This window comes from Artibeus jamaicensis, unplaced genomic scaffold (assembly GCF_021234435.1).
Source record: "Artibeus jamaicensis isolate MK-2021 breed Jamaican fruit bat unplaced genomic scaffold, CSHL_Jam_final contig_414, whole genome shotgun sequence".
In the NCBI taxonomy this organism is placed as follows: Eukaryota; Metazoa; Chordata; class Mammalia; order Chiroptera; family Phyllostomidae; genus Artibeus; species Artibeus jamaicensis.
The window spans coordinates 3,395,298-3,421,099 of NW_026521822.1; the positions used below are offsets into that span (position 1 = coordinate 3,395,298).

Here is a 25,802-nt window from a genome sequence, read left to right on the forward strand (position 1 = left end):
AAGAAATCACTTCAGCAGGATATAGATCAACAAATAGAAAACAGTCTGTGCCTTTAGTCCATCCTACTCTATTACATTAACTCATGACTTCAAAAGTGCTAGGTAGTGATAAAACCACTCAATTCTTCTTAAGGAACTGCAACAAATTTCTCTAAAGAATCTTATACAAAATTTGCTTGTCTTGGAGTAGAAACACATTCAAACAACCTGTCTCTTTCTGAGTTTGCTTTAAAAATTATTCCTAACCTTAACTGAGTCCAGGTAAAAATCTGATGGTCCTAACATGTTTATATGTGACCCTTTAAAATTGAACCCTCTTGGATACATTATTTCAAATATTCTATTTTAAGTTTACCATTTGCCTCCACATCTAAGCTAATGGAGAGATGGTTGTGTTTACTATTCCTTTTTCAGTTGTGTCAATGTGTTTAAGAAGCCTTCAACATCCTATACCAATTATATTAATTGTAATTTTGTGTGCCTGCCGGTAAGGACCCACAAAGTAATGCCAGTCTTCCAAATGCTGACTTTCTGAGGCAGTGAACAGGAAGGGAGCCAACAGTGCTTTCAAAGTGGGAAAGGAAGTGGGGAGTCTAGACTCTGACAAGTTAATAACTTAACAGTGGGTGAACAAAACTGAGAAAACAGCTGAGTAGGCTGCAGGAAAAGGAACTGTAGGCAGATAGGACAGCAGGGAGGAGAGATTCCAAGAAAGGGAGGGATAGCAGGCATTCCAGGTCAGGGGCTCTGGCCTTGGGTGGGTGGTGGAGGTACAGAGAAATTCACGCTAGAGCAGAATCTAGCCTCTCACTTTCCCACCCATGTTTAGGATCCTGGTCTTCAGTAACCTGTGACGGTCACAACTTTCTTTTGTTCACCATCCCCTTTCAATGAAATCCGTAGGCTTTAACATGCAAGAATCACTCACACTCAAAAATCAAACAACCTAGAACAATCCTCCTGACTCCGCATTCCTTCCCTGGTCACCATTGCCAAGCACTCCCTCCTTGAAACTCTTTCTTCCCTCGGCCTCTGTGACATTGTCTTCTCCTAGTTTTTCATTTCCTCATTCTCTTTGGCTCTATACACTAAAGGTGTTTTATGGGTTCATCCTAACTCCATCTGACCAGTAAACAAGAATAAAATTGTTTCTCAATAAGCATTCTGGCTTTCTCCTCTTCATTACATTCTTTTTCTCTGGATGACCTCATTGTGGCCCGCAATTTCAGTTGCCACTTAGCTTTTGATGACTCACTCGCCCATGTTTATTGCCACCCTGGATGTTTCCTCCAAACTCTAGAGCCATACCTTCAACTATCTTAGGTAGCTCAAAAGCATGTCAAACTCAACAGGACCTCCTCATGGTCTGTTCCCACTGTCAAATTGGGCATCCTTATCCTCCATCTTGCATGTAAAGCAAAAAAACCCCTAGAGTCCATTCTTCACACCTCTAATTGATAACTGAGATCTATGGACTTATACCTAAGAATCTTGTGATTAGGCACCTTCTCTCTGTTCCCCTCAGAAACCCACCTCATCCAAGGAACCACCATCTTCCTTCAGGTGCCTGTGGTGACCTCTGAAGCCGCTCTACTCTTACAACTCTTCAATCTTTTCACCTTCCTACAGATAGGTTTATTCTTTAAGTAAAAACAAGTAAGATTGGGTCATCCTTGTGTTTAAAGCACAACCAAAACTTCCTTTTGCCCAATCTTGATGCTGGATCCTGCATCCAGTCAACTCGTCCAGACTCATCTTTTATCACTCTTCTCCTCTCTTGGGTAATCCCTCCTGTTTTCAAAAGCTCTCTGCTCTTACTACAGAGCTTTTACAAATGCCTTTTTTTTTTCTGTGGGAAATACTTTCCCCAGCCCACACTATTCCTTCACAATTCAAACGTTACATCTTCAGAGAAGCCTTATTTGACCATCTGGAGCAAGAGTTTTCAAACTTGAGTGTGTATCCCAATCACCTGAGGACATATGAAAACAGATATGCTAGACCCCACCTCCAGAGTGTCTAATCCAAGGGGTCTAGGGTGGGAAATGAGAATGTATATTTCTAACTAGTTCCCAGGTGATGCTAAGGCTGCTGTTCCAGGGACCACACTTTGGGAACCACTTACCCAGTGTATACCACCAGCCTTTTGTATTATACGCTTTCATAACCCTATATGCCTTTCCTCACACACTTTTATGTCTGAAATTTTACATGTTTTAGCATAGTTACTTGACTAGCTCGCCTTGCTTCCCTACCAGCCTGTAAGCTATAGGTGAGCAGGGACCTTGGACGATTTTGCTCATGACCCTACCCCTAGGCCTAGGTCAACTCTGGGTACATAGTAAATATTTACTGAAGGAATGAAAGGTGAATAACTACAAAATTTATGGAGGAGAATACATATTAAAAACTTCAAATGCTTAATTTGCAAGCCGAGAGTCAGCATCAAGTGGATACCCTTAGATTCAAATGTCCCAAGAGCTCAGTCCCTGGAGGGAAAGCTACTTCATGACAGACCAACAGCTCCTTAAGACCTGGGACTGTGTCATTCTAACTCACTCTTACCCTGGGGACTGACCTATCTCAGTTAATTGGGAGTGCCAGAAGGACACTTAAAGCTGCACACCTAAAGCTGTCCACCTAAAGCTGGACAATAGGAAGGGGCTGCCAGAAAGCTGTCCTGTCAGAAAGTAAAAAGCTTCAGAAAGCCACTTTTATTGGAAATAAATACTTGACAGGAGAGATCCAGGAAGTTCCTGAGAAATAGAGACAGACCAAAGGAATATGCGTTAGGAGGATAAGGCAATTCTAGAAATTACACAACCTGATCATTTTTTCATTTAAAAAAAATAAAAGAAGATCTGGTAAGAAAATTATGAACCCTGTGAGGTACAAGCAGAAATGTTAGGAGATGAGACATTGCAAAGATGGAGCATTATGCTCTAAAAGAATCAGTACAGAGAAAGTCAAAAGCAAGGTACCATTTTCTGGTAAGGTTTCCTGGTGGCTTCTCCAGAGATGGCAAAGAGGGAAAAGACAGAGATGCTAGGGACAGATAAAGGCAGGAATACACTGTTAAAAAAGGAGATATTATTATGAAAGAAGGTGATGCAGACAGCAGAAACACTCTTCTGAGAAGGAGACCACACACAAACCCAAATGCTCCATGGGTAAACGGCAGATGGTGGCACATGACAAGGGAGGTCACAAGTCACCTTGTGGGAGCCAGTGACCAGTGAGCGCATCTCCAGATTGTCCACATCAGATCAGTAGGCAGGACTTCCAGAGTAGACGTGCATCTTTGTCTTTCCTTGGTGGTGAAACAGAAGGGCTTCTCTAGGACTGCTCTGTCCCTCAAACAGCGGGGGGATGACTCCCTCTGCATGCCACAATTCTAGGAATGTGCTGGTGGTTCCAGCAAAGGCCAGTGTCTATGTGGTTGGCCTGTAAACATGGTGAGTTTGAATCTGTCCCAGAGCATGTGTCCAGGAAAAAGTAAGGTGATGGGTGCCCGCTGGCCCAGTCAAAAAGCAGTCCTAACTTGGTGAAGGCTTTATTTACCTGAGAGCAGACCCAGGATGGCTGCCCATCTAGTATCTCTGGACAATGCACTTTTTCTGGCAGGGAAAGTAGATGTCTTAACAGAAATTCTTTTCAAGATACAGTCATATGCTAAAGGCTGAAAGTTGGTAGAGACCCGTGGTAGAGTATTTGCAGGAAAATGTAAGTTAGGAAAGGAAATGCAGGGTAACAGAAAGCAGCTGGGTTTAGAGTTCAGGTTTGGGTACAAACTAGTTTTCTCATTTCTTAGCACGGGATGCTGGTTGATTTCTTCTCTGAGCCTCAATTTTGTATGAGTAGAAGGAAAATGTATGTGTAGGGCCTGGCATGAAAAAATGGCAGTCGAACTAGCTATGTGGACAGATCTTGCTCACCCGCATGGTCTAGTTTATAAAGAGTTCTTCCTAGAAATAGAGAAGAGGCTCCAGCCACTCCTGCTGAAGTGATGCCACTGACATCTGGCTGACATACCCTGCCCTCTACTTGTCCAGGTACGGCTAAAGTTCATGCAGTTGCCTCAGTATCAAAGAACTATATGCCCCTCCACTCTAGGTGTTCTCATTGTCACCAAGCAACACCACTAAAAGGGCACAATGGTATCTTTCTTTCCTTGTAAGCATTCAGAATCTTGGTCAGAACCTTGCCAAGGAAGTTAATAGCTGGGGAGATGGTATGGCTAAGGACCATCAACATAATGACAATAACAACAAATATTTTAATACCATTACTATGACCCCACTAAACATTAGACATGCGTTAACCCTTAGGGTTAGTTTTCATGAGGATCCTAGGAGTCAGAAACCAGTACTGACCCTTTTAAGAATGAGTTAAAGTGGGCATGAATAACTTGGACAAGGCCACACAGCTAGCAGGTGGCAAAGCTGGGTTTCAAATCAGGAGAGGCTGGCCCTGGAGCTGGCACACATGTGAGTTAGTCCTTTTCCTCCTCCACATTATCCTTAATGAAAACACTGAGTCCTAGGAAGGGTGGGTGTTAGCTCTTCCAGAAATGGAAAGGCCCCTAGCCCATATAGACAGGGGGACAGATGGGTGACTTGAAACACGAGGCTGAGAGAATGGGAGAAGCTGAGGCCCATCTGAGAATATCTCAGGTAATCACTTCTTTATACCTCTCTGAATAGGTTGTCCTGAAAAACACCTATCTGTGACATTATCTCTCTTCCCACCCCACCCCCACAGGTAGAGTCCCTGGAGGATACAGGAGAAGAGTACAGTCTGTGAACCGATGGACAAAAGGAATGTCCCTGCCCAGAAACAGTGCAGCTGCTCACAACTGACAGGGCCAAATAAACCTGACCAGCTCCCGAAGGGTGTGAATTCAATAGTGGGGGCCAGCTCAGGGCCACACAATTTTCTATTTGGCGGTCGAAGAGGGTCCAGCTGGATATTCGCTTCTGTGGATGAAAACATCAGAATATCCAGCAACACAGGGTGTACCTCATACACACAGACACACAGACACACACAACACACAAGCACACACATGCACACTACACACACTGACACACAGGTTGCACTTCAACCAGAACAGCAGCTCTTTCATTTGTTTATCTCTAGGATTTGAACAAAGAGTTTTGCTGTTTTTTTTAAAGGCTATGAACCACTAAGTCTAGATGTTTTGTTCTTAAATTACACTTAATTTCTTTTTAGTATAAAAGTGACTATGCTCATTGATGAAACTGGAAAATATAGAAAATTATGAAAAAAGTAACAGTCACTGGTTAATTAGGTTACCCTGGAGGTTTCTCTTTGATGGGCGATATAAGCTTCTCAGTTTCAGGAACACCCAGGTTCAGTAACCACTGAAATTCTCATAACCACTAATTAGGAAATGAAGATCAAGATTTGTCAGAGAGAGAGAGAAAAGTAAAATGAAAATCAGGAATACATGAGGGAAAAACAGTCTGAGAGAGGGCACTGGGGTATGGCTGGTACAGAAGAGCCCCCATCAGGATCAGAGGATGGTGACTCTGTTAACCCCAGCTGAGACCTCAGTGAGAGAATGGAGAAAGATACAACCACGTTGCAAAGAGTCACGGCCTGGATATGCTGGCTAAATGACCAAACTCTCAGAACAACTGGCATGGTAAGGAAAAGACCTAATTTCATCCAGTCCAGGAGGCATTGTAGTCAAGGAGGTAAGCTGAAAATGCACAAGACAGTTGTACTGTGAATGCTGTGGCACTTACATTGTGAAAAGGTTACACCAGGGGCAGCAAAGATGAGCCTGCTGTTAATACCACAGGCATGACAGACATGAGTAATCAACTGCAGCACATTTTCACAAAAAGTTTTGGTGTGGCCTCAGAATCTTTCTCACTAAGGCTTTTAGTAAAAGGCAAAAGGTTTATACAGTCTTCTCACTAGGGCTTTTAAAAGAGCTGAGGATAAGAGGAGAAAAAAGCCAGGGCTTTGAGCACAAACAGTGACTAGCGTCAGTAGTAGTCTGGAGAAGGGCATCACGACTGCTAGTGTCTTGTGAAGACAGCAGTCTTTACGGTCTCAGGCAGACATTCCAGGTCACTGAGTCTCTTGATAAAGACAAGAACTTGTCTCTGAGTCTCAAGATAAAAACAAGAACTCTTCAGAAGCTATTAAACAGTTCTCTCAACAAGGCAGGTTTTGAAACCAAGGACTGAGAGAGCTGCGATGAGCTGTTTATCTGGGGAGAGGCCAAATTACTAGGAGAAATGTAAGACAATGTTTTTATAAAAAGGGGGGTGTTTAGATCCTTTGGGCTTCGACGTGGATCTGGAGTCCTAGGAGATCAAATGCAGCTAAACATAACCAGTTAAAAAGATTCCAGCAATACAGAGTCCCAGTACAAGACTTGAACAAGATAATTTTCTGGCCTATTTGGAATAATCACCTGAGGGGGCCCCCTAATGGGTATTTGAGAAGCAAGTCTTGGACTTCTGACAGAAGGTATATAATATTAATAACAATAAAGCTGGTTAACCAATTGAACAAAACAAAGCACAAGATGGCCCTGAAATGCCCTGTCTGGATAACATTGTGTCTCAAAAGAACAAAGCTTTCCTATCTCACAAAGAAAAAACTTTTATAACAAAACAACAGAGTATGTAGGGCGTTAAGGAAATGAAACATATATTTCACTTTTCATATTCAACTTAAAGTACGAACCCCTATTCATTGATTTTAGTCTGCATGTGGAGACTAAAATCTTCCTTTTTCTTGCATGGGGAGGTCTAAAAGATTTTGATGCTTTATCCTGGGAAAATAGTCTCATGTATTCAGAGTGTTACCACTTAAAATTGCTCACATTTATCCTTGGAGTGAAGAGGCAGGGCCTACTGCTTTCTGAAAGATCCAGAAAAATGTGATGGCTGAGCCTGCCAATTAATGGCCCTGCCTGGGAGGATGAGAGGCGCCTGCCCCACGGCCTACCGTCCGTCCCTGGGGCCACTCTTTTCCATGAGGGCTACAGGGGCAGAGGTGGGGGCTGAAGATGCAGGTTTCAAGCATGTTGCAGGCCAGCACTTACATCCCTGGAAACACTCAATACCAGGACCACCTGTGGAGGTGCTCCTGTATCCCTACTTGATTTGTAAGAGAATGAATAGAGAGAGTAAATAAAGTGTCCAAGGTTATTCAGCTGATAAATAGCAAATCTAGGCTTTGAACCCACATCTGGCAGATTCCAAAATTCTCCCCTCCTCTGAGGCCTCTTATCTTAGGACTGCCAATTGGTCAGGTTTCAAAGAAATGTTTTGCCTAAGAGACCTTTTGCAGTAGTGGAATGTGGAAATTTACTTAGTTCCAGAGAGGGGTCTATTTAGGTAAACCTTCTTCAACTGCCTCTTAATAGGGCAGGGTTTCAGAGATCACCACCGTGTACTTGGTCTTGGATCTTGGGATCCTTGGCACAGCCCCAGGGCTCTTATCCAATTTCTTGGTGAGGTGGCAGGTGTTCTCTTGGTGCATGTTTGGGCGGGGGGGTCTCTGGGTGCCTTGCCCCTGTACCCTCAATGTTCTCTAGGTTTCTGTTCCTTCCCCTTCATTATCTTGCTCTTACCAGGACTGTAGATATGAAAGGCAGGAAAGGAGAATACAGGAAAGAGACTGAGAAGCAAAGGGTCAAAGTTTGCTGGGACACAACACTACCCATAATAAAGGGATCCTGCAGCCTCTTGCAGATTTGTTAACTTGCCGCATGTAATGGAGTAAGGGTAACCAGTAAGTGAGCATGTACTTAAATGCCAGTATTTAACCAGCTTTAATTCTTTCCTGGAATATAGCTGGGAAAACAGATAAAGTGTGCATTTCTTATTCCTTGCCTGACCTGATTATTTATTTACCCTAGGTACACCAATAATACTTTTTAAAAAGAGCACTTTGCCCAGCCAATCATCAATTGGAAATGTGGGTTAGTAGAGTAAGGTAATGAAAGCAAGGGGGTATTTCAAGAGAATCAGATCAACATCTTCATTAATATTAGAAGATCTCATTTTTCCTGTCTGTATAAAAATATACAAAATGGAAATAACTAATGACATGATCTCCAAGAGGACAAATGAACTCAAAGGTATCACTGGGACTTGGTGAAGTAGAACTTTACCCTGGCACATGGGTATATCTTGCTCAAAGGAAAGAGACCAGAGGGACACGAAGGGGCATGTGTCTGTAGAGGTATGGAAACTCCACCAGAAACTACAGTGCATTTTGTGTGAGTGTCACAGGAAAGAGCAGAAGTGAGGGTGTGCATGGCGTGGGAGGATGATTGGATGTGAGGTGCAGAGGATCTCTCCTACTTTGGATCACAGAACTGGGATAGAGGTGAGAAAGAACCGTACTAAGGGGCTTCAATCATCCCCCAAACAACAAGGCTTACTACATAAAGCAGAGGAACTGGTAAAGGTAATGGCGAGACTTGAGGAAATCATATCCCTTTAAATGTAGAGAAAAGATAGGTGGGAACCTGTGGCCTGTGACCCTAAGAAGGGAGAAACTCAAGAGGGATAGTGGGCTCTGCAAAATGAACTGAATTGTGCCTAATCCTAGGGATGGGGCAACGGGACACATCTCAAGATACTGTTGTGTTTTTCACAATGTTTGGTTTAGAAAAGAACATGTACAATGATAAAAGGAAGGGCACAGCACCAAGGACGAATGGAGAAGAGTGACATATTTCTGTGAGGGTAGTGCCCAACTTGAGCTGAGGCTTGCAAAAAATTGCTAAACTTGTAAACACAACACAACACAAAACAAAACATGGTGGTAGTGGATTATTCTCAGTTATGATTAAAAAAGGGATGAGGGCCAGGACTTAGGGATCATGGCAGCAGTAAATAGGATAGAGAAAGTAAGATGACCCAACTCCCATTTTATGCCTCACCTTTCCATAAAAGCACAATGGTCTGAACTAGGAAGATGTAAAGAAGTGGCACTAGAGGAGTATGGGACACGAAGGCAGGGGGATGTGGCATGCTGATGAGTGTTGTGTTTTCTTCATCACATTAAGTCCAAATCTCCAGGCCCTGTGGTCCCCCATCCAGACCCGTGGACAATCCTACAGAATGAATAACAGAGCCAAAGTACTTGATCCCTGAAAAAACTCCTGCGAACTGGGAGGGTTCCAAAAGAGTGTCCCAATTTAGCTAAGGGAGAAAGATTCAGTTCCTACTATACGTAAAAATGTAATTTAGAGAAGTTTTTAAAGCCCTTTCAAAAGGATAACAATTGAGAACTAGCACACATTTGAGAAAAACAAGCCAGACCAAGTAACACCATTGGCTCCCCTCTCCTCCTACACAAGAGCACAGGCTGGAGAGGGATGTGTGATGACTGGGCTTTGGCCATTCCTGAGCCTAGGGCACTGTCTCAAGCTTCTGTGACTTTGTTACATAGTGTTCCTTCAAGTGGAATAATCTTCCCTTTGTATGGCTGTTTGTTCTTCAAAACTCAGCTCGAACTGCACCTCCTCTGGGAAACTTTCCCTTCTGTCCAGTATGATCTGGAAGTCCTTCTTGTACTCTGATTGATTGTGTTCTCCCAAATTCACATGTTGAAATCTCTAATGTGGTGGGTAGAAGGTTGGGCCTTTGGGAGGTGGTAAGGTCCTGAGGGTAGAATCCTCAGGAATGGAATCATGCTTTTAAAAAAGAGGCCCCAGAGAGTTCCCTATCCCCTTCTGTAATACATAAAGGTACCATATGAAGATACAAGGAAAAATCTGTCACCAGAAAGAGGGCTGTCACCTGAGCATGCTGGCACCTAAATCTGACTTCCGACCTCCAGAACTGTGAGCAATACATTTCTGCTGCTTATAAGCCCCTCAGACTGTAGTATTTTGTTTCAGCAGACTGATTGGACTAAGACAATCAATCCCTTATCCATGCTCTCCAAGCACTCCAGGCATTACTACCACATTCTCTCTCAGAATCACAACGGACAACTTCCTTATCTGCCTCCTCCAGGGTCTGCAGGTCCTAAAGGAGGTTGTAGTTTCAAAGCCTGGCAAAGGGCCAGGCACACAGGGGACCCTCAAGACATGGTGATTGTTGGCAAGAGTTCTGTTGAGAGGTTCAAAGTCAACCTGAAGGGAGTTGTCTCTAACTGTGTTCCAGGAACTTCGCCAGGTTCAGACTTTTACCAGTGACTTGGAGAAATGATATACTTCCAGAGGCCATAAAGCTAGGAAAGAAAGCTAATCAGATAAAGGGCTCAAGGTTCAAGATCTAACAATCTACAGTCTGGCCATAAAACTTGAAAACATACACAAGTTTTTTATATTGATCAATTTTTTTTATTTTTCTGTGGCATGCTAAGGCACAAGTGTTTTTGTCTTGTTTTGGGATAAAAATCAGAGACAGATCATCAGAGGCAATGCATCACAGATGAATATGCAGACTCTGAAGAAAATGTTGCATCAATGCACCCAAGTCACTGAACTATACTCTGAACTACATATTACTAAAGGAGGACAATACATTGAATATATGGTGTAAAATCACTAACCATACTGCATGTTATAATGTAATACTGGTAAGCCATTTACTATGCATGTTCTTCTGTGTTTCCAGAATTTATGGCTACTCTATAGAAAGACAACTGAAACCAACAATAAAATTTTAATATACATATTCATGGAGCTTTATGTTAGGTCTCAAAAAAGTTACTTGGAGATCTACAGTATGCAGAATATCTGGCTTTATTTATCCATCCACTGATCCATCCATTCATCCATCCATCCATCCAACTATACTGAGCACTCACAATATGTAAAATACTATAGTAGGATCTACAAAATATAGTGAAAAATAAACACTGCTTTCCCTTAGCTTATATCCTAGTAGAAGGAAATGGATAATAAGTAATCAAACAGAATAATTCCAAATGTTGATGAGAGCTGTGAATAAAATAAAACAATGTATGATGGGGTTAGGTAGCAGCATCTTTGGAGCGTGCAGGAAGTTTATGTAAAGATCTTGGTGGGGTCTGGCTGGCACCCTGATGTGATTCTAGAATGTGCTGTGACTATTTAAAATAAACTGCAAGCTGGGTCATAGTAATAGAAGCAGAGCACTGAGGTTAAGGGCCATGACAATCCTACTGCCTCTGTAGCATCTACAGCATGTCTAGACCAACTTCTGCAGTAGCAAATACTATTCTTTAGAAGAGTCATGGTATGTATCTAGAAACCACATCTTATGAGGTCAGGTTGAGAGAACTATGGGAATTTAGCCATCAGAAAGAACCACTAGGTAGTCATCTTTAAAACATCCAAAGATTCGAGATGTTCAGAAGAGAACAAGTCCATGCTATGTGACTTCAGGAGTCTACACCTCAGTTACTGAGAAAACAGCACAGTGTAGTTCAAAAGAGGGGTGACACTTCTAATACAATTAAACCTATACAGAAATGAGATAGGTTTTTGAAGAAGTATTCCAGCAGAGGATGGGTAAACTCTTTTAAAGATGAGGGATCCCATATATAGGCAAAAGATTCCCTTTGAGGACACAGCTTCAGGAAAGGGGCACAGTTTTGTTTCTTTCAGTGGAAGATCTTTTCATCTTGGAATGCCAAATCATCTTTAAAATATTTGAGACTCAAGAACAATCACACAAAATCTTTTGGATCTTTCCTTCCTCCTGTGAGCTTTGTTTCCTTGGAAGAGTGGTTTCTTGAAGAACAGAGACAGTGCTCTGCCCCTCGTCATGGGTGTCTCTTGCCATTGCAGCAGAATGATGTCTTTGTGGGAGGCCTGGCTTTTTGCAGGAAGATGTGGACTCTTAGCCTTCCTTGCCTCAGCAACAGTGAGGTGGTAGAGAGGGGACCCTCTGACTGCCTACCTTATGGCTAATATTAAGAAGTAACCTCCACTCACCAATACTTCAGAGACTCAACACCTGGGGTCCAGAAATTATGTCAAGACTCCCAACTAGAATTCAACTAGAAATGACTGCATGATCCTTTTTCTCAAGTCTCCTCATTGTATGTGTATTTGCATGTCAGTGTAAGTGAAGCTCTCTGAGCTTGTCACCTTCCAGTATGGGCTTACTGTAACTTGAGGCTCAGGGAAAAGGCTCAGTTCTATGTAGAAGCATGATCAAGCTTCCTCTTACACAGAGGACCTTCCCTTTCTCTGGAGTGTGGATTTATCTCAGTCAGAGAGGTGCTCCACTTTCTTTTTTAAATGCTGTTAGACTGTGTCTTCACAAAAAAGTTCAACTGAACTCTAAAGTGTATATAGAGCCAGTTTAATTGCTCTGCGTAATCATTTTATGATCATAATTTGATAGTATATCAGTTCTATCTCTACTCATATTTGGTTTGCTATAATAGAAACTAAGTCAAAGCCATTTAGATCAAGGCCTCAGGCAGAAATTAACTTGAATCTCAGACTAATATATTTTTTGTCTATTTACCTTGTGAGTAAAACAAATATTTTGAAGGACAGAGAATATGGGATACAAGGTCAGTAAAAAAACCATACCTGAGCCACAGACAACAAAAACAAACAGTGCCAACAGCCATGGTCCCACAGGGTATTTTTCTTCTTGCGGTCTCTAAAAGAGAATGGGAGAAAGTAAAATCGGGGTCATTAATTCAGGGAACAATAAGTACTGCTAGTTACTGTACTAGGAACTGAGGCTTCCACTGTGAATAAGACAGACTCAGTGTCAATGCCCAATGAGCAGATAGAGATGAATAGAGTCTGTTGTAAAGGATCAAGGTTTAAAAATATTCATCATTAACCTTACTTACATTGCTGTAACTCAATGAACTTGGTGGTCTTAAATAGTCTGGTGACAGGATATAAATACATAAAACCAATAATACAGTGATTTGGGAGCCAAAAATGATATTACTAATAATTACTTCCATTTGTTGAAAGCACACTCTATGTCAGATGCTTACTAAGAAGTCTACATCCACTATTTCCAGCACTCACAACCCCATGCGACTCTATTCTGTACTTGAGAACTGAGGCTCAAATTTGTTAGCTTGAGCAAGAGTTGGGATTCAAATTTATGTCTGCCTCATTACAGAGCCTGGGTGTTTTCCAATGACACATTCATTAAAAATTTTAAAAATTTATTAATTTGAGAAGAAGAGAAATATTGCTTTGTTGTTCCACTTTTTAATGCATTCATGGGTTGCTTTGCATTTGTGGCCTGACCAGATACTGAACCTGCAACCTTGGTGCATCTGGACGACACTCCCACCAACTAAGCTAGGTAGCTAGGGCCAACATATTCATTTTTAATTCTTGCATCTGGAATTCCAAGTAGGGTCACAGAGCATAGCCATGCTCTCAAAACCTTCTATATGCTAAAAAATTTGAGAAGGCAGTGCAGTGAAAATCCTTGAAATCACAGAAGTACCACAGCAGCTGTGAATGGATGTGAGGGAAGCAGCATTTGGTGATAAAATTCCTAATATTTGTGAAGCTTACACTTTGGAGAAATTTCTGCATTTCCTGGAATGCTGATGGGCGCTGTTGGACCCATGCCAATCTAGCCCTCCATACCTCCTGCCCTTCTCAAATTCAAAGCACAGATGTGATAAGAACGTCCCTCTGCACCCCTCCCTCTAGGTCTACTGCAGGTAGGGATTGGTCCTTAAAAATCAATTCAAATGATAGAAGAACAAGATTTTTTTGCCAGGCATCTGAAAACACAGTGAATTTCTCATTCACTGGGGGAGGGTAGAGTGAAAAACGTAGTACTCACTATTTGCTCATTAGTGTGAGCCCAAAATAGGCCATAGCCAAAACAAAAGTTAAAGAACTAATTTTATTATAGATAAGACAATAGTTATTTGGCTCACAGATTACTCATTAACTTTCTTAGAGAGTCTTCTCTCTTCTACCTCAATTGGTTCACTTTTCATTTATGTTGCCATGTACTTTTTCTTGATATGTATCACAGTTTGTATCTATTTATTTTTGTGATAATATGTTTAATGTCTGGCTCTCCTCTAGACTGCAGGCCCCACAAGAGCAGGTACTTTCTCTTTCACGTATCACTGTATAGCAATGCCTAATATAGAACTTAAACATAGTAGATGTTTAATAAGTGTTCATTAAAGAAGGAATAAGCACACAAGCTTCATTAAACATGATTTCTTAGGTCAGGTAAAGACAGAGTCTAGGAAGGATATTGTGTTTTTTAATATACTTCCTAATTAGTGATATGGTTATCCCTGCTTTTTTTTTTTTTAACTAGAGAAGTATGGATTCAAGTGTCAGTGGCAGGGAGACTCTAAAGATTGAAACCACTCCCTTCTCTGTCCTTGACAGGCTCATATCTGCCACGGCTCTTATTTGAGGGCAAATCACACTGCAAAGAAAGAGGTAGTTGCCCTTGACCAGACAAGGACAAAATCAACCTTAAATAATTGCATAAGATAATGTTAACTAGCATTTTTATTGTGTCATGCTTTAGCACTAAAGACCAGGTTAAGGTGAGGTCAAGTAAATAGTAGACATTAAATAAAGTTACCTGAACAAAGTGTGACATTTATCCCTTCTCATCCTCTTTCACTAACTTCCTAACAATTTGTCATGGTTGACCAAAAACCAACTCTGTTGCTGTCATCCTACTAAAGTTACATAAAATTCATTTTGCTTCATCTCCAGCAAAGCCGACAAGTGAATTCAGAAGCCTGTAAATGAATTATTGGTCTAGTCATGTACCAAATGAAGTCCTTTATTTTTTCTTTGCAGAAAAACACAAATTATAAAGCAGAACTTGGAGCAAAAAACCTTTTGACATTTCCCAGTGAAGCAATGTTATTTGGGGACTTACAGAGCTCAAGAACACCCTGGTGATCATAATACCAATATATCCTTTTTGAGAGTCTATGTTACTTTTGGGGGGGAAGTGGTGCCCAGCACAGTCCCACTGGGATGATTCACCTCACCCTGAATCTATTGCTGGGAAAGGTAAGAAAAGCAGTAGAAACTCACAAATGACAATGGTTCATTTCAAATGGGAGTTGCTATTTCCTGAGGCTCCAAAATGTCAGGGGATGGCTTTCCCTGTGATAACAGCAGGGTAACTCAGAACTCTGAAATTTAAATTCCCTCTTCATTTTGAAGAAGTTACTACTGTATAATCATGAAATGATTATTCCATTTCTCTGATTCTTGGCTTTATCTGCTACGTGGGAGAATAATACTGATTTACTCCATAGCTATTAGCTAGTAGTAAAATACTAAACATCTGCATACATTCAAAGGGACTTATTTCTCAATGATTAGTCCAAATTTTCAGTTAGAATCTGTTTATCTGTCTCCATTTATTGGATTTCATCTAAACAAGTTATCCCTTTTAAGTTAATTCTTTCAAAGTCTAATCATTTGGGCCTATAATTAGGAAAATAAAATTTAGGATTTAAAGTGTTGCTTTTTAAAAGAAAATTTCATATTTTGTTTTTGGATGTTGATCCATTTATAATAAGGTTAACCAAAATCTCTCTTAACCAAAGGAAAATAAACATATATTGTGGCTTGGTTTGGAAACCTTCCATTACAAAATTGGTAGGGCCATTTACAAATACTCACAGGCGCTAGACAGCTTTGAACGGCCTACTCCATGGTACACCAGAATTTATTAAAATGCACTCATACCATAGATTAAATATAATTTGAATGCAGTTCTGAAAGTTGTGTTGAGGTGAACCGCAGGTGATTACATTTTCTAGATAAACAGTTTGTCTCCAATATTTTCTATTTTCTTTTATTTTAGAGCAAATAGTTTTCATTTCAGGTCCAAAACAAAAATTACATGGTCCTGAAAAGCTGGAAGTGGCAGATACTGAGTTTACAAAGCCTAACAGATAAAACAGCTCTGCAAATTAGTTCCTGTTTTGTTGCTACTTTTACAGTCAGAGAAGTTGTCAACCAAGTTCACTTAACAACTGAATGCTGGTTCTTTAGTTCATTAAAAAGAATCGTACAACTAGAGATTTTCAATATTATCAGTTAGTGTATATGATATCCTAGAAAGAGTTGATATCCTAAGAATATAAAATCTTGAATAGTTAACATCAATTAGAAATTGTCAATGTTAATTTGAACAGCAAGTTTTTTTAAAGAATAAAAACAAATAGAGAAACATAGACCTATGTTATAGATGGTTCCAATTCAAAGGCACATTGGCATTTTGCTGGCCACTCATTACTAAATGGTCTAACTTTCAAGTGAGAGAATTTCAAGCATGATTTAAACCTGGAGCTGTGCATAAAGGCCTGAGTACAGCTGAGTTTGATCCTAAGTTTTCCCTGCCATAGCACTGCTTAGTTTTGCAAGCATTCTGGTCTAATGATTGTAGATTCAGCTTTTTGCTCAGTTAATCCAAGAGGCATCATTTCTTTGGCTAAAAGGACTTGTCTCATCAAGTCTGCAAGCTTTTTCAGCCAAACCCCAAGCTTCAGCTAGATTTTCATTTGAGTGCCTTTGCTCATAGTCTTGGAGACTCATACTGCTCAACAACTCATCCGAGGCATGCTTCTGAATGTCCAAAATCCTAAGTCTAGCATTTTCTGTTCAAGATAATTTGCACTGCTAAAAGAAACCCCAGTGCAAAAGGCACAGTTTTACTTAAAACTTGCCATAAAGCTTTAATCTACAGTTTTGAGGGCACAGAATGCCTGGCAATAAACTGGTTTCTAAAGTTCTGGATCATACCATTAGAACGAGCCTGAACTCACAGGGTGAACAAGAGGAAAGTTTCATTTAAACTTCAGCCCACACGTCAAAGGCCTCACTAGAGAAAAGGCAAAATAGGAGAATGGAGGGGGAAAGGGGCCAGAATTTCATGCCGCTTTTCCAACTTACACAGAGAGAACATTATAAAGGGACTGGAGAGAAAAACGTCGGCGTGTGTTGGTTGGGTATGTGCAAGGGGTGAAGCCTGGGAACGGGTGATGATAAATAGCATTCATTAATTCATTCTCTCACTCACTCACACACACATTCATCACTTATTTAACAAATATTCTAGCACCTAATAAGTTCAGGACCCAGTGTCAAGCAGTTGCCTTAACAGCTCCTGTAACTGCGATTGCCATCTTCCCTAGAGACAAAGGCCGAATTCTCGTTCCCGTGGTACCCCATCAGCCACCCCAGAAGGGTCTCGACCAACCAGGGTCCCCTCCGTTCATGCGCAAGACAGCAGCACCAAGGAGTACCGCGCCGGCCGGAGGATAGCTCTCCGAACCCACTCAGTCCGCCCCTCCGAACAGGCGGGTGAGGCGCAGAGGAGCTGGGAGGACCGGTCCTAAGCTCCAGGCCCACTTCTCTGGCCCCGCCCCGCCCCGCCCCACTCCCCTCCGCTCCACTCCGTGCCGCCTGTTCTATGGGCTCTGCACCGCCTCCGACTCACCAGGGTTTTGGCTACGTTCCCCCTCTGGGTGATGTTTTTACTGTGCTTCTCATTAGCCATCCGGATCCGCTGTTTGGCCACCATGGCTTGGGCTCTTGGAAATGCTTTCAACTCCCACCCGCAAGGATGCCCCGCGTGAGTCCCGGACCGAGCCGAGAGCTTCCGGTGAGCCCCGGGCGCTGCAGGTGGCGAGGCGCGGTCCCCGAGCCTCGCGTAGCCCGTTCCCCAATCCCCAACGAGTCGGCTCCAGAGAGAGGCCGGAGCTCGGACGGAAGTAATCTTTCATCTCAGGAAACCCTCTCCTACTTCCTCGCCATCCTTCCGGTCCCCCCAGCTAGCTAACCAGCGTGGCCGTAGGCTGCGCCGCTGCAGAGCAGTGCGCGGACCCACTGGGGCTGGGCCCGGGCAGGGGACGCGGCGGGTCCGAGGGTTCGGCAGGTGCGGGCTTTGTGTGCTCATAAGGGATGCGATTTCAGCCGCTTGTGGGTTCCTCTCGGCCAGGGATCTGCCAAATCCCGGGGAAAGGATTGGAGTGTGGGTGCACCTGCACCGCTGTCCCCCAGGCCAAGGGCTGGACCAAAAGCCACGGTCGGATTAATCGGTCGGGGGGCGGAGGCGTCCTCAAGAGACAAGTAGAACCAGCAGCACACAGCTGAACCCCATGCTGTTGTGGAACAGTCCAAAGGAACATCCCCTTAAAGTGTCTGGGGAAGGCCCCTGTGCTAGGGAAGCCCACTGCAGGATCTTTCTCAAATACTGCAGAAAGGGCCAGAACTCCCCAGAGATGAGAATAAGGGGCAATGAGAATGGAGGTTGGACAGGTCTTCTTGCCTTAGTAGGTATGAGGGTTACAAGGAAGACAGGCCTGCAACACATCTGAATGAAACTTGGAGAAAGGATGAGGAGGTCATGGGCCTGTAGCCCAGGTCAAATTAGGTAGTCACGACCCAAATGTGGGTAGCTTTGAATAGCTTTGGCTCCCTACCTGCCGCAAGCAGCCAGGATTTCCTCCTGCCACTCCCAAGGGAAGTGAACTGGGAAATTTCCTGAAGTACAGCCATACATCTCAAAGATTTATGTGACTCACAGACATTCCTATTAGGGCCTTACAGATTGCCTAGTTGGGTGGGAATGAGGGGAAGGGGTTCAGTCCTTTACTTTTCTACATGCTATCAGATTAGAGTTAGCTCTTAGAAGCTTAGAAGAGTTGAGAAGAGGTGAAACTTCAGCTTGGAAGATTTGGGGCAGTAAGGAAGCTGTAGGGAAGAAGAGCTGTGGCTTTCGGCCAGATTTGGCTAATGTGCCCCCCGCCCTTCCCTTGCAGGCATTTGTGGCTATGGTTGTATAGGGTTTGTATGGGTAAAATTCCTCTGTGTCAGTGGGAAGTTAATGAGAGCTCCTTTGTTTTCTTTCAGGGCCCTTTAATAGGCTCATCCCCATTTCTCTCGCCACTTCGTATCATTCGAGCTTTAATACAAACTGCTCTGGGGCTGCTTTTGGTAACTTAGAAGACAGAATTTCTCTCAGGTTATTAGTAAAGTTTAGTCATTCTTTTTTCTACTCTAGAATTCAGGTGAGTTTCCAGACTGGCTTCTATCAGCTTAACCATTACCACCACCATTACCACCATTATTACAGGATCACAAACAAAGTAGGCCCAACTCTAGTCCCAGGCTTTCAGTAGCAATTGACTTTGGGAGGGGTGGGTAGAGGGATGGAGGGGGCACCAGTACATCAGTGACTCTTGCTGAGCCTGGCTGTGTACAAGGGCTAGCAAAAGTCCTGGGCAGGAGGCAGAAGGTAGGTCCTCACCTGGGTGGAGTACAGACCTGGCTCTGAGGTGTTCCTGACATTAAAGAAAAGATACAGAGATGGTTTTCCCTTTGGGCCTGTGAGAGGGACAGCTTTGTTAAATGAGAAACCTACCTTCCCACAAGCCCAGGTGAGCTGCCTTATTTGGGAAAAAAATTATCTTAACCCCTGATTCCTGATTGTTAATGACCAATTTTACTCCTTTACTTGATGTACTTTTATAACATTTTAAGTTAGTTTAGTTACAAATGCACCACAGGTGACAAATGTTGTAGACCGCTCTGCCTGGTTCTAGGAATTGTATCTCTTGTGGCTAAGGGCGAGGGACGACCTTTGGAATGTGAGCTGCAGGAGATAAAGCTTGTGTCTGGTAGCAAATGCTGCCTCAGTTTCCTCTCCCTGCCCCCAAAGCTTGGTCGGAAGTCAATGATGGGTAAGACTCCCTCACAGCGGGAGGGCAACCTAAGCCAGACTTGATCACTTGGGAGGCCTTCATGGAAGGCCTCAGGGGGCTGCAACAAAGAGCAATGGACTCTCGCCGCCCCCCCCCCCGCTTTGACATAGCCCAAGTCCCCATGTCCTCTGGGAGAAGCACTTCCTGGCTCTAATCCCTTTAAGCCTGAATACCTGATGGAGAGAGGTACAGCTCCTTGCCTTGCTAGAGTGTGTCCTGGGGAAAAATCTGGCATCACAGAGACTTCCTGATAATCCTGTGAAATCTGCTCTGCTAAGAGTGCTTTCATTCATATATTAAGGGTTCCAGCAAGAAACCCTAAAACTCTGTTCCTGACAGACTGACTCATACTAAGATTTCTTTGAAATGTTATCTACTGTTTGATCCTTGCCGCCCTGTATTCCTGTGTATTAGAACCTAATAAAAGCCTCCAGACAAGGGAGCTCAACACCAGAAACTGGCCACTGCTCATGGCCTTTTTCCTCTGGGAAAATGGTTACTTCTCCCTAAGCAGATCACGTCATATCTCAGTCATGATTACTCATATCCGTGGCACTCAGGGGGACTTGGGAGGAAAGTCTCCCCCACAGACAAACACAAGGTCTGTGGGCTGAATCTGGCCCTCCACCTTGTTTTATTCGGCCCAGCACCTTGTTTCTACCTGGCAGCAGCACTGAACTCTCACTTAACTGTTAAGGAGTAGTTACATTTATGCAGTCCTAAAATTACATTCAGCCCTTTGAAGGCAACCGTGAGGCTGATGTGGCCCCCCGATGAAAATGAATTGACATCCCTGAGATATACTGTATTCCCACAGTAAACATTCAAATAGAAAAAGGATATAAAGTGAAAAGTAAAGGTTTCCACTTCCTTGCCTCCCAGCCACTAATTCCAAAGGTCTGTAGGCTGCCCCTCCAGCATTTTTATTCATACAGAAGGCTTCCTACAGTCCTTTATTAAAAAAACAAAACAAAATTATACTATACAGTTTGCCATTGAATTTATCACTTAATTTATTGACAATATTATTACATCTCATGTCACCCTTTTTTAAAATATAGGTGCCTAGGACCTCATAATATGATTCTACAGTAACATGTTCAACTAATTTTGGATGGTTATTTCCAGTTTTTTTGTTGTTTGTTTTTGTGGTTGCTGACAGTGCCTTAGTAAATACCTCTGTATGTGTATCATTATGCACTCATGCAAGTATATATGTGGAACAGATTGCTGGAAGTGAAATTGCTGCACCCTTGCATGTCCTTTGGTAGTTCTGCTGCTGGTTTTGGATGGGGCAGCCTCCTGCTGTGGCCTCCACTTTACCCACCTATCCCCAGCTTTTGCCCTCTGCAGCCAGGCCTGCTCCTCTGAGGGTCTTGGTTTTGTTTGTTGCCTTGTGGGTCACCATTCTTGATGAAGGAAAGTTTTCCTTCCAAGCATGAATACCATCCCTTCCTCTGCACAGCCATGTATTGAGCCACTCATCCCAGAGGCCCTTCTGTAGGGCAGCGGGGGCCAAGGTCTGAAGCAGTGTCGCTGCAGTTCCAGAGGAACCACATGGTTAAGAGTGAGGAAGGCCTGGGGTCACCTTGCTTTTTTGAGGTGGGGAGGACTTCTGGCAGAATGGGAGGGGAATGGAAACTTGATCAAGAGTTAAACTTCTTTGAATAGAGGAAGATGTGGATGGAGTAGGAGGGAACAGATTCCACTATCCCCTACAAAAGGGAGAAAAACCTGGCCCATCTATGGAGGAACAGAGTAACCATCCAACAGTACCCCAGCATATATGAAAATAAGAGACCAAAAATTGTAGTGGACACTGAAAAACCAGATGGTAAGGAGACGGCTACAGGACAATAAGGTCCCAGGGACCAGCTCGGGGACAAGGGTGGTTGTAGCTCCAGGCCTGGCGCCTTCGCCGGGTCTGCCACAGAGTCCTTGGGAGAGAGCCGGGTCAACTGCTCCCTCCCTCTCCTGCCAAACAAGGTTTAAGCAGCACCTGGAGAGACCTGGTTGCTTGAAGTCACAGAGAGGGGAATAAGGACAAAGAGGAAAACACACAGGGGCGGTGATCACCCGTGAAGTCTGTGGTCACCGGCTTGAGAGAGTTGAGAGTCACTCAGTGACGGGCACTGACCCCGATAGTCACTGGTCTGACTGAAGAATTGGGCTGTATGGAGCAGCAGAGTTTAGTAGGAGGAATTTCTCAAAAAGAAAAACTGTGGGGAATTCTCCTGCAACAGCCACTCAGCCTACTTCCTTCCCAGCTGGGCAGTGATCCTGACCTTCAGCGAAAGGTTTCGAGGAAGGCTGTGAGGAAGGCCCTGCGCACCCCCATAGCACTGGGAAGAGTTTGTGCCCGAACCCACCAGACCCAGGCAGCCTGGCTAAGTGCGCATGCCCGCACCCCAGCCCACAGCGGTAACCCCCAGAAAAAAGTGCTCTGAGGAAGACCTGGGTCCTACACCCAAGGCACCTGGGATAGGTGCCTGGCTAGATCTAGGGAGAGTGTGTGCAAAACCGGCTGCATACAGACCAGAAAGGGAGAAAAGCCATACCAATTGCCCTTCAGCCTGCTACAGCCCACAAGACCAGAAAAACCTGTTTGGCCAGTTTGAAACCAACAAGAGGTTTTTTTTTTAGTTTTGTTTTGTCTTAAGTAATCTTTTATTTTTAAATTTTTATTGTTATTTTATCTTTCAGTACCTTTTTCCTCTCTTTCCTTCTTTCTTGTTTTATTCCTTCTTCCTGTCTTTCCAATTTTATCTTTTTTACTCCTTTCTCTTGCTTTTTAATTCTTTTTAATGCACACAAATGAGACAAAAAAACAAACAAACCAAAAACCTGGAACTGTGAAAAGACCAGAGCTGGACCCAAATAGGATGCATCCCAACAGTTGAGACAGTGAGATAAATTTCACTTTACTATTACAGAGAACATGCAAGTTACTGCATATTTGTATTATTATTTTTCATTATTCTTATATCTTTTATTTTAATAGTATTTTTGTATTCCTCTTCTTTCTGTATAGTCTTGTTTGCTTGGCTGGATATATTGTATCATTTGACAGGTTTCCCCTGTTCTCTCTTTGACAGTGTATTGATAATTTACTGTCCTTCATATCACTTGTATTCCTTTAGCACACTACTCAAAGGCCTATACCCTTTATTCTTGTTATCCAGATCACATACATTCTGTCATATGATTGTTGCTCTAATTTTTATTGTAAATAATAGCTGTTCCATATAATTGTAAATACTTAACAACACCCCTAAATTTACAACTATGAAGTGGATCTTAGCCCACTTCACAGTTTCCTGAACTCCATTACTGTAGTGATGAACTCTATTCTCTCACACACTACACCTATTTACTATCTTTTACTCTCACCTTACCTCAGAATCTGATCACCCACAACCTCACTGCTTTCTAGATCCAACTCACAATCCTTGCCTCCCCAACAAGAGTCTTCTCTTCTTTCCATCCTTTCTAAAAAGCGGCTAGTTGCGTGGAAGGTCACAGTTAACACTATGCATAGCCAAAGGATCGCCTATCTCTTCTCTACCAGCTGCTACTGTAAATATCAGAATACTCTCCTGCCGTCTTAAACCATTTTGTCTTCCCCTCCAACCGATCACAAAAAAGAGTAGGTGGAAGCTAGGAACACCAGGATACCCACTGGAAGAGGAAATCCACTAACAAAGGAACCACCAACAGATAAAAACAGAAATGGGTAAAGGAGGGAGTGGAAACCACACCAACCTCAATCTAGGACCTATCTGGAAATACAACTAAATAGTGGAGAAACTGCCCATTACAAACAACTGAGCAAGAGCAAAAGAGAATCCTCAAAACCTTGTACACACAGAGGAACCAGCTTCAACACAACCTGCCCTCACCAGCACAACTAATTACAAGAGGTGGTAGACAGAGTGATCCTCAGTTAACCAGCTGGTGGGAAAGACCCACCAAAGAAAGACCCAACAACAATCAAACCCCAAAGACAAACACAGAGCTAACTTAAAGCACAGCCCAAGACTAGTGAGCTCGGGAGATCAAGGAGACTACACCACTGAATCTCACAGGTATTCTACCACAGATGTTCCCATCATAAACCCAGGGAGCCAGGGAGCAATTAAGGAAGCCTCAGAAAAAAAATGCTAAATGAAATAGAGGCAACTCAACTATCAGATATTGAATTCAAAGTAACGGTTACAGGAAGCTCAATGAGATCATAACGAGGTACCTGAAACTACAGGAAAACTACAATGAATTCACTGCAAACTATATCAACATAAAAAGGAAATAGGAACTATCAACAAGGGTCAAGAGGAAATGAAGAATACAATTTCTGAACTGAAGAACACAGTAGAAAAAATCAAAAGCAGGACTGATGAAGCAGAAGATTGGATCAGTGACTTGGAGGACAGAGTAGAAAAAAAAACCAGAAAGAGCAAGAAAAGGAAAAGAGGCTCAGAAAGAATGAAGAGGGATTAAGAGAAATGCAAAACAATATGAAACATAATAATATCCAAATAATAGGGATACCAGAAGGAGAAGAAGAAGAGCAAAGGATAGAAAACCTGTTGGAAAAAGTCATGATGGAAAACTTCCCTAATTTGATAAGAGAAAAAGTCACACAAATACAGGAAACACAGTCTCAAGAGGAAACCAAAGAGGCCCACTTCAACACACATCATAATTAAAATGGCAAAATTCCAAGAGATAGAGAATCTTAAAGGCAGCAAGGGAGACACAAGAAGTAATACAAATGAGCCCTGATAAGGGTAGCAGCTGACTTCTCAATGGAAACACTCTGAGCCAGAGAATGGCAAGAAATATTTCAAGTAATGAGAACCAGAGGCCTCCAACCAAGACTACTTTACCCAGCAAGGCTCTCAATCAAAATAGAAGGCTAACTAGGGAGCTTCCAAGACAAAAGAAGTCTAAAAGAATATGCCTCCACCAAACCAGCTCTACAAGAAATACTAAAAGGCCTGCTTTAAGGAAAGAAAAGAAAACAGAGAGACAGAGAGGAACACAGGTACTAAAATGGCAATGAATAAGTACCTATCAATAACAACCTTAAATGTAAATGGATTGAATGCCCCAATCAAAAGACATAGAATAGCTGAGTGGATAAGAAAGCATGACCCACACATCTGCTGCCTACAAGAGACCCACCTCAGGACAGAAGACCTACACAGACTGAAAGTAAAGGGCTGGAAACAAATTTTTCAAGCAGACAGGAAAAAAAGCCGGGGTACCAATAATCATATCAGACAAAACAGACTTCAAAAAAAGGGTCATAAAGAGAGACCCAGAAAGTCACTTCGTAATACTCAAGTCCACCAAGAAGACGTAAACATTGAAAATATATATGCACTCAACATAGGAGCACCCAAATACATAAAGAAAATTTAAGAGAACTTCAAGAAAGATATTGATAGCAACACAATTATAGTTGGGGATTTTAACACCCCACTGTCAAAAATGGACAGATCTTCCAAACAAAATATCAACAAAGATATTGTGGCATTGAACAACGCCCTAGATGAAGTGGACTTAACTGATATATAGAGAGCCCTTCATCCCAAAAAAGCTAAATACACATTCTTTTCAAGTGTGCATGGAACATTTTCAAAGATAGACCATGTGATAGGACACAAAACAAGCCTCAACAAATTGAAGAAAATTGAAATTATGCCCCGCATTTTCTTTGACCATGAAGGACTGAAACTAGAAACCAACCCCAAGGCAAACAACCCAAAACACTCAAAATCATGGAGACTGAATAACATGCTATTAAATAATGAATGGGTCAAGAATGAAATTAGGGAAGAAATCAAAAAGCTTCTGGAAACAAATGAAAATGAGCTCACAAGAACCCAAAACTTATGGGACACAGAGAAGGCAGTCCTGAGAGGGAAGTTCATAGCAATACAGGCTTACCTAAAGAAGATAGAAACATTTGAAACAAATAACCTAACCCTACACCTGCAAGAGCTCGAGGAACAACAACAAAGACAGCCCAGAGCAAGTAGAAGGAAGGAAATAACCAAGATCAGAGCAGAATTAAATGACATAGAGACTAAAAGCAC

The 25,802-nt window shown here is 42.6% G+C and overlaps 1 protein-coding gene across 1 annotated transcript in view; it reads right to left on the reverse strand.

The window, feature by feature from the left end:
- The window catches only part of SERP2 (stress associated endoplasmic reticulum protein family member 2), a 47,351-nt gene extending 29,832 nt beyond the window's left edge, over positions 1-17,519 (reverse strand). The window contains exons 1-2 of the mRNA XM_053665432.1: positions 17,436-17,519; positions 12,539-12,611 (exon numbers count right to left, since the gene is read on the reverse strand). Coding sequence (XP_053521407.1) covers positions 12,539-12,611; positions 17,436-17,519 — 157 coding nt within the window. The remainder of the gene's footprint in view (positions 1-12,538; positions 12,612-17,435) is intronic.
- Between the last annotated feature and the right edge of the window lie 8,283 nt (positions 17,520-25,802).